Raw genomic sequence first — 8899 nt, 5'->3', positions numbered from 1 at the left:
GAAGCGAAAAGCTGAATATGCGTTGCATCTGCTGCCTACTTATACTCACGCTGTGATCAGCAGCAGCTGGATGCAATAATCGCATGCCAATGTGCATTGGCTCGTTTAGTTTACACTCGAAGTGGATTGGTCTCTCTAAGCGAGATCCCAATTTCGTCGGTCAGCCGACGTGACGTCGGGAGTGACCGACTGAAAGGGAACTGTCTTTACAACTTTTACTTGTAATGGAGTAATGTTTGACCAGCAGTATCTGTACTTTCACTCAAGTAACAGAGTTGAGTACTTTGTCCGCCTCTGCTGCCAACATAAAAAAAATGTGTACTTTCCTATATATGTTTTGCGAAAATATGTCAAATATAAGATATATCAAAAATAAGATAACATAAAGCAATTAGAATATAGATACTAGAAGTGTCCAGAAAACAGACAATTATAATTTACATACAAATATTATCTATAGATATGTCTAAGGGGAAATGTAGTGCACTTGCAGTGTGACAGTATGTACATGCAGTTTAATAAAATAATTTTCAAATTTAATATTGTCAATGTCAGTTGGACACATTACTATGCTATGAGGCTTCAGGAGCTAAAGAGTCACCATATTTGAAAAGCTGAAAAAAGGGAAGAAAACATGATATTTTAAAGAATAACAACACTGAACCTCACTGACTTTCTTTGAACAAAAGGACATTTTCAAAATATAAAAATACCGAACAAGTCATACAGGTTTGGAATGACATAAGGGTGAGCAAATAATGACATAATTTAACTTTAACATCCAAAAAAAGTTACACACTCTAACTTTCTTCTTTGGTCAGACTTACATGAATTTGGTCTCCAGGCATTCAGTCTTAGAGAGCTGAGGGCTTCCCTAGACCACACGGCTGGATTATTGTGACTGCTCTTTCTCAGCAAGCGGCTGTCTATATCCTGTTAATCTAACCACAGAGGAATAAAGACAGAGGTGTGCCTTTCATCAAGCTAATTTGTGGTGAAACCTCAGGATGATAGGGTTGAATTTCAATGTCTTTCTCCTGTGTGTGTGTTGCGGTAGATGCTAAAGCGATGACCAACCATCACCGGTGAGCTTGCTATGTTTTGAAACAGAACAGCTTTTCCTATATAGATTTCAGTTTCTCTCAATAGCAGGTTGCAGCTCACTGTTCAAACACTCTGAGGGGCTCATGATGTGAGCTGATGCATAGGTCTAGCTTATCATGTGTCAGTGTAAACATGTCTTATTAAAATAAAAGATGTACTCTCAACAAAGCAGTGTTCAACAGGGGAGTTGTGTGGGGTTTTACATTAATTTTTAATTTCCAGTTACATTTAAATTGATTTTCCTGGCAGGATTTTCATTAACTTTAAACTACAAACAGTCACTTCAACACAAAGTTAATGGTACAAATGGTTATTGAAATTAATTTTACCATTGTTGATCCTAACCTCAGGATGTTTCAATGCTGCTGTTCCTTTTTAAGTATACCTTATCAATGTAATTTTAGAATAAACAAGATGTGTGGGTCCTGGACCTATGTGTGGGCTAAACAAGTTTGAATCTGGTTTGGGTCATTTCCAAATCCCACTATCCACGTCTCTTTATTGTCCCTGCAGAACTACCAGTCACCCATGGTAAAATTGGCATATTAGAATAATTTCTAAAGGATCATGTGACACTGAAGACTGGAGAAATGGCTCCTGAAGATTCTGCTTTGCCATCACAGGAATTAATTACATGTTAAAATGTATTCAAATAGAAAATAGTTATTTTTAAATTATAATAATGTTGTTGTTGTTGGAAAAGACCTGGAAGAGTCAAATGGACTTGTCAAAACTGCCCCTGTCATTCCTCCTCCTTACGAAAGGCAAAATAATAATAATAATAAATAAAAATAAAAAAGAGTCTTGTAAATATTAGAAGTGTTTGTGTATTCCTACAATTTCTACCTCAGTTTTAATTTTTGTCATTCTTTACTCTTTTGTCTGTTTCAAATGCAACACAACGATTTGAGTTTATAAATGTTTAATTAATCAAAGACTTGCTAGCGAGGGGGTGTTATTGCTTTATCATCAATAGTCGCCATTTTGTCTGGAATGTTTTTCTAAGCAGTGAGATGAGACAAATATAAAATAACAAAGAGTACAAACTCAATAAACCTGATTTACTTTAAGCCTGATATAAACGATTCCCTTTTTCCCTTTTTTTTTTCTGCAGATATTAATGAATGCGAAAGAAGCCCCTGTAGAAATGGGGGGATCTGCACAGATCTGGTTGCGAACTATTCCTGTGAATGCCCAGGGGAATATATGGGAAGAACCTGCCAGTACAGTAAGTACATGTTCTTGTTTTTATGGATGCTTCCTTCCCTGCCCCATTTCTTCTCCCTCAGTCCATCCAGTGGGCTTTGTATTAAGTGAATTTTGTGACAGTTCAGAGCATCTGTTTTACCGGGTCCATGGAGAAGCATGCAAGAACTGCTGAGAACAGACAGTTATACCCACACCCACAAGACACATTGTGGCAGGGTGAACGGAGACGGGCACAGTGGGTATGGCGACAGGCCTCAGAGAGAGGTTTATTTGAAGTAAAATGTAAATATTAAAAAGAGAAGACAGAATGTTCATTGGGAATACTGTTACATAATGAAAGGGGGCGAGGTGTTTCATGGGACCTCACAACCATAAAAAGTTTAAGTGTTCATTGGAAACATGACGATCATGGTTCATACTCCAAAAATATTGCTTACCCACTTCCTTATTGGACCTGTAAGGATACCCTCATGCATTCACGAGGGAAGAGTCCGAAGAACACTTTTTCAATTAAAGGAATTGTTCACCCAAAAATGAAAATGTACTCCCCTTTAGGACGTCAAAGATGTAGATTTGGAGAAATGTAGCATTAATTCCTCATCAGTGGATCCTCTGCAGTCAATGGGTGCCATCAAAATTAGAGTTCAGACAGCTGATACAAACATCGCAATAATCCACATTCACATTCTAACAGCAACCCATTCACTGCAAAGGATCAATTGATAAGCAAGCGATGTAATGATGAATTTCTCCAAATCTGTTTCAATGAAGAAACAAACTCATCTACATCTTGGTTGGCCTGAGGGTGAGTAAATTTTTATTTTTTTGCCAAATTTTCGTTCCTCTCTCTCTCTCTCTCTCTCTCTCTCTCTCTCTCTCTCTGGACACACAAGTCGCATTAATTGTCATTTCTTTCTTTCTTTCTTTCTTTCTTTTAATTTAATTTAATTATCCAAATTCACTGGAATTTCTATAAAAGTCGTGGCTTAAGTGTCCAAATACTTTTGGAGGCCATTTTAGATCGGGAGACCTCATACAGTAAATCACAAATCAAATTCTGCAAGTGTGTTGAGAATTTTTTCATATGAATTCTGAATGAACTTGTATATCATCTTTGCTCACATATTCAGACTACATGTTCTTGCACAACAAAGTCTCTTGTGCATATAGCTGTGAATGAGCAGAATATCAATGAAATGTGCAGTTGTCTAATGACAGGTTTTCTCATTATTTAAAATGACAAAGCATGCAGCTCATAGCATATCAATATCATGCCATACTGCTACAAGTATCTCAGACTGTATAAGTCATCTTGATGAACTGTCAGAGTCAAATCAAAAGGCCAATCTTTATACAGCGCTGCATTTACATTCCTCTCTGTAGCCATAGACAGCAGCTATTGGCTCATTGCTATTGAAGCATTAATTGAAGTCTGCAGCAAGGGTTTTTTGTCCCCCCCCCATATATATATATAGGGCCCTGCTGCTACTAACAACTCCATTAAAACACAGTTATTTTTCTTAAGTAAAAACCTACACAATCATCCAAAAAATCTTTTAGTCAATTTTGATCGTCTTCTCCAATTTGATAAACATGTACAACTGCAGTTGGCAACTACACAAATGCACAAATGCAGTTGGCTAAAGTAAAACACTTTCTTTCTAGTAAAGACCTTGATATTGTAATTCATGCACTAATTTCCTTTCGATTGGATTACTGCAACTCTCTGTACATTCGCCTCAATCTACACTGTCTCAGTTACAAATAGTTCAAAATGCAGCAGCCAGACTGTTAACAGGAACAAAGAAAAGGGATCATATCTCCCCTGTCCTTGCCTCATTGCACTGGCTCCCTATAAAACTTAGAGTCGACTTTAAGATCCTTCTTTTTGCATGCAAGGCATTGCATAATTCTGCCCCGGATTATATATGTGATCTCATTAGGCCATATACAGCCTCTAGGTCTGCCTTATTACACTGGCTCCCTATAAAACTTAGAGTCGACTTTAAGATCCTATTCTTTTTGCATACAAGGTATTGCATAATTCTGGTCCGGATTATATTTGTGATCTCATTACGCCACATACAGCCTCCAAGATCTAGTGATCAGTTACTTTTATCTGTCCCCCGTTCACGTTGTAAAACAAAAGGTGATCGAGCTTTCTCAGTAGTTGCCCCAAAGCTGTGGAACAGTCTACCTTTGAACATCAGAGCTTCTCCATCATTGGATGCTTTTAAATCTAGTTTAAATACTTATTTTTACTATTTAGCATTTGAGTGATGCTGTGTATGTACTTTGAATAGTTTAATTGGTGTTTTATGAATTTTCAGTTTAATACTTGTTTTATTTTCCGTTGTCTCCCCCCCTCTCTTGCCCTTTTGGGCTTGAACTGATGGTAAAACTAACAACATTATTAACTGTCTTGATATTTACTTTGAAAGCTGAAGCTGGCGATTATGGAAAGGGACGTTACATTTCCGACGCGTGCTTGTGGTGTTCGGCCAGTCACAATGCACTGGGTCAGCTGGCCAATCAGAGCAGACTGCGCTTGTCAAAGGAGGGGGCTTTGTTGAAAACGACATGTTTGAGAGAGGCGGGGCATAGAGGACCTACAATAATGTACAGTATTTTAAAAATAATGTGTTTTTTGAACACTAAAGCATGTCAACATATTCTGTTACACCAAATACACAAAATAATGATCTTTAAAATAGCATCATATGACCCCTTTAAATTCAGTTATTTTTATTGTAAAGCACTTTGGATCAACTATGGTTGTGTTAAACTTGTGCTCTATAAATAAAATGTGCCTTGCCTTGCCTATTAATTCACTCATTCAATCATTCCTCATTTCTGGATAATTGGCTGCCATTATACCTTGTACAATAAAAAAATACCTTACATTTTCAGAATAGTCTTTCCAAGACTTCTGATTTATAATTTATTCACAATGCAACTTCAAATAATTAATTCAGATACAATTACATTTTTAGCATGTTTCACAAGGCAAATCATCAATTCAAATGTGTTCAAAAGTAAAACCGTTTTATTCAGGGAAAAAAAAAAAATGTTATGGTGTGTCAGAACAATGTCTTAGTAAAAGTGGTTGGGTAAATTTGGCTCAAGAATTTAGGAAATTTACAAAAAACGAACTTCTTTATTTTACTTTTTATTTCATTTTGACGACTTTGGGGTAAATTAAAGAATTATTGGAAATTATTATTGTTAGTGTGTCATGGGAAATAGGAAAAGAGTTATCAATGGAAATAGACAAAAAAAACTGTTGTCAGTGGCATGAATAAAAGTTTCTTGTTGACAACGGCGCAGTCAGATAATCCATCTCTTGAGAGAACATCCATCATTCTCATCAGAGTTTTGAAATCAATATTTGGCAGCTTATTTATTCCATTTATTCTCTGTCCAACCATTAGTCAGTATAGAGTGCCAGTGAATGCATGGAGACAGGGCCATCGCTAAAATACATGGGGCCCGAGACAAAATGTTTATGGATGGGTTCCTATTTCCACAGATTTAATGAGTGGACTAATGTAGTGATCCCAGGACAACCTATGACAAATTTGTAGAGTAAAATGTGTACTTGAAAGAGAGGATGGATTTGTTTTATGGTCATCTATGTATTTATTTATGCCATTGTATATTTAGTAGGCTGATTAGCAGAGGTTGTTAGAAAGGTCTTTGAATACTCAACACGTGCACATGGGGACAGGAACACTTGTGTGTCTTTGTATGTGTTGAGAGGGACTGTGAGAAAAAAAAAATATCAAATGTCCAGCAAGGAGCCAATCTTATTAAATGAAATATTTTATAAAATAAAATAAAATCTTAAAAACAGCAAAATATTAAGGGATCCTTGTGAAGACTCGTGTTCTTGCTTTACCTCTTGCAGAAAAATGTAAAGATTTAAAATGAAATTCTGAAGACCTCTTTTTTTTTTGTCAAAGGATTCAGTATTTTCAATAAAGAAATTATCCTAAATTGGAATTGGCAAGGTGGAATAAATTCCAACATTATTCCTTTAACAGAAAGCACAGCAGGGTATTGCAGGCAGAAGTGCAGCCTTTACCTACAAATTGAAATCACATAATAAATGTGCATTTCTAAAAGCCCATTCATGTACTTCTATAATAAGATTCAGCTTTATTTTTAGTTTCACAAGCTCAGTTTTTGAGGTTCTGCTTCAACCTTTTAGAATCATACCTTAAAATGCATCTCCTGTTTTACATGTATTAAACAAAACCATGAATGATCAAAACTGATTGCTGGTGCTTTGCTTGTAGCTTGTATCCCCTTTAATCTTGACAAGGAGGAGCTAAATTCCCAGTTTTTCCTCATTAGCACAGGTGCCAAAGATTGAGATGGAATTCAACTCAATATATGGATTATATAAGTAGGCCTGCTGAGAAATGGATTTGTCTGCCACGCCGCTGTGGCTGTAGCATTAGTGATGACCACTGTCTGGTGGGCTGCTGATGTATGCTGGAAGGTCAGTATAGAAGAGCTGCATGCTGCTGCTGTTGTGGTGGGCGGCTAGCAGGCAATTCATTCAAGATGGTAGATCACACGCAGAGTCTTGTGTCATCGCAAGTCACAACGCCACCAGAGAGAAAATCTGAAAAAGAGAGATCCACTGATGCTCATACACTGATAGACAGAATATCGCTGCTGCCAGTTCTTATGCTTCACAACATGTAAGCCAAACTAAATGTTGTGTATCAGTCTTAATAGGACTAATCCAGTGGGTCTGTGTTTTTTCCAGTATTTTTCTTTTCATCCATGGAACACCAAAGGAGATGGACAAAAGATGAAAGAATAGTGATAGTAACTTTGAAGCTTTAAATCCATGTCATAAAGTGTCATAAAAATAGTCCATACTGTATGATTCACAAATTACATTTTATGTCATTATTCACCGAAAATCTTCTCCTTCACACCTGAAGCAGCCCTTTAGAATTTAATTGAAAATGCCTTTTAAATTTGAATTGCAAACAAGATTTAAAATTGTTCTTTGAATTTAAGTATGGATGGATGGTTTCACATATAGATGGATAGATAGATTCAGCTAAGTAACCAGATTTTTAACCATTAAGCGGATAAAATAATATAAAATATATGAGCTGTTTCTCAGAGGAATCACTTACTGTATATATTAGTCCAGTCCTATAACGTTGTGCTTGCAGTCTCCACTGGGCTTAAATTAATACCCCACAGAGAAACAACAGATCCACAATGATAAAAGTATGGCGTATGTGAAGCATATCTCTTTAATGTTAAAATTGTGAAAATAAGAAAATCGGTACGGTATAAAAAAAGACATGGCAAGAGAGAAAGAGAAAAGGAGAAAGGCTAAGTTTGAGTTGTTTTTTTGTTGTTTTTTTGACATAATTGAACTCTGAATCCATGGAATCTCAGCGAACAGAAATCTGTTGTGACTGTAGGTGTCATAAGTTTACTCTTGTGATGTGCCTGTTCTTTGATTCCTCACAAAACTGTCTGTGTGATTGAGGGATAAAAAAGGAAGAGGCAAAACAGAAACTTCTGACTCCTTCAAAGAGCACCAGGCAATTGAGATGAATCAATCGGGAGCTATGGAGTGCCAGGCCTGGGTAAATATTAGTATTGAGCACCCATGGTAAAGAAAAGGCTCTGGAAATGTCAAAGCCCAAATAGAATTGAAGATGTTTATCAACACAGTGTCATGTGTGCATTTCCATAAAATCAGTCCAACACGGGGAAAGTATTAGCTATGCGGGAGGAGATAGATCCTGAAAAATATTAATAGATGCATTTGTGGGGTTACAACCCCAGCAACATTGTTAAATTACACAGAAATGGAGTGGAAAATGAGGGCGCGTGTTGGTATTCTGTGGTGATGTTGTGCATTCAGATCAAGTAGTAGGTGGTGGACACAAGATGTCATCATGCTCATTTCATCAGCTTATTGTTTGGTTTTTACAACAGTTTTGATCAGATTGGGGACATGAAGTTTTGTTTTTTTTTGGAAAATTTGAAACTGACAGTATGGGAAGTATATGGAGATGTGCTGATGACTTAATACTCTATAAATAGTATAATTATAGTATAATTATATATATATATATATATATATATATTAGGGGTGTGACAAGATCTCGTGGCACAAGATCTCGCAAGATCCGATGTGTCTCGCGAGAATGTGACGATATTCTCGCAAGACCTTTCAGATATATTTGCATTACACTGGCTCGTTCACCATGGTGGTATGTAAGATATTTTATGTTCAAATCAGGCAAGTGGCCGCATGATAAGCAGGAAAATCACGCAGTGTAGTCTTTATCCAGTCATAAAAACAGAATTCAGTTTAACGTGGAATGTCATGAAATTTGTCAAATTTTGAATTAATTAATCAAAAGTAGGTCATTGCACTTAAATCAAATCACGATATGGACTAGTATCTGTAAATATTAAGCCACAAAAGTCGATTTAAATATGAATCCTGCATGTTCTGCCTGTCTCTGTTAATGAATGGCGCAGAAGCGAGGTTTAATTTACTACATACACACTGAAGCACGTGTGACACTCGCGGAGA

At 36.5% G+C, this 8899-nt stretch overlaps 1 protein-coding gene across 3 annotated transcripts in view; it reads left to right on the top strand.

Annotated features, from left to right (window-relative positions):
* LOC107669516 (EGF-like repeat and discoidin I-like domain-containing protein 3) overlaps positions 1-8899 on the top strand; it is a 207606-nt gene that overhangs the window by 127477 nt on the left and 71230 nt on the right. For all 3 annotated transcript variants that reach the window (XM_016461787.1, XM_016461786.1, XM_016461785.1), the window contains one exon: positions 2219-2332. In XM_016461787.1, the coding sequence (XP_016317273.1) occupies positions 2219-2332 (114 nt within the window). The remainder of the gene's footprint in view (positions 1-2218; positions 2333-8899) is intronic.

The sequence above is a fragment of the Sinocyclocheilus anshuiensis genome, unplaced genomic scaffold (genome assembly GCF_001515605.1).
Source record: "Sinocyclocheilus anshuiensis isolate Anshui unplaced genomic scaffold, SAMN03320099.WGS_v1.1 scaffold356, whole genome shotgun sequence".
In the NCBI taxonomy this organism is placed as follows: domain Eukaryota; kingdom Metazoa; phylum Chordata; class Actinopteri; order Cypriniformes; family Cyprinidae; genus Sinocyclocheilus; species Sinocyclocheilus anshuiensis.
This window is presented reverse-complemented; position numbering and strand designations above follow the sequence as displayed.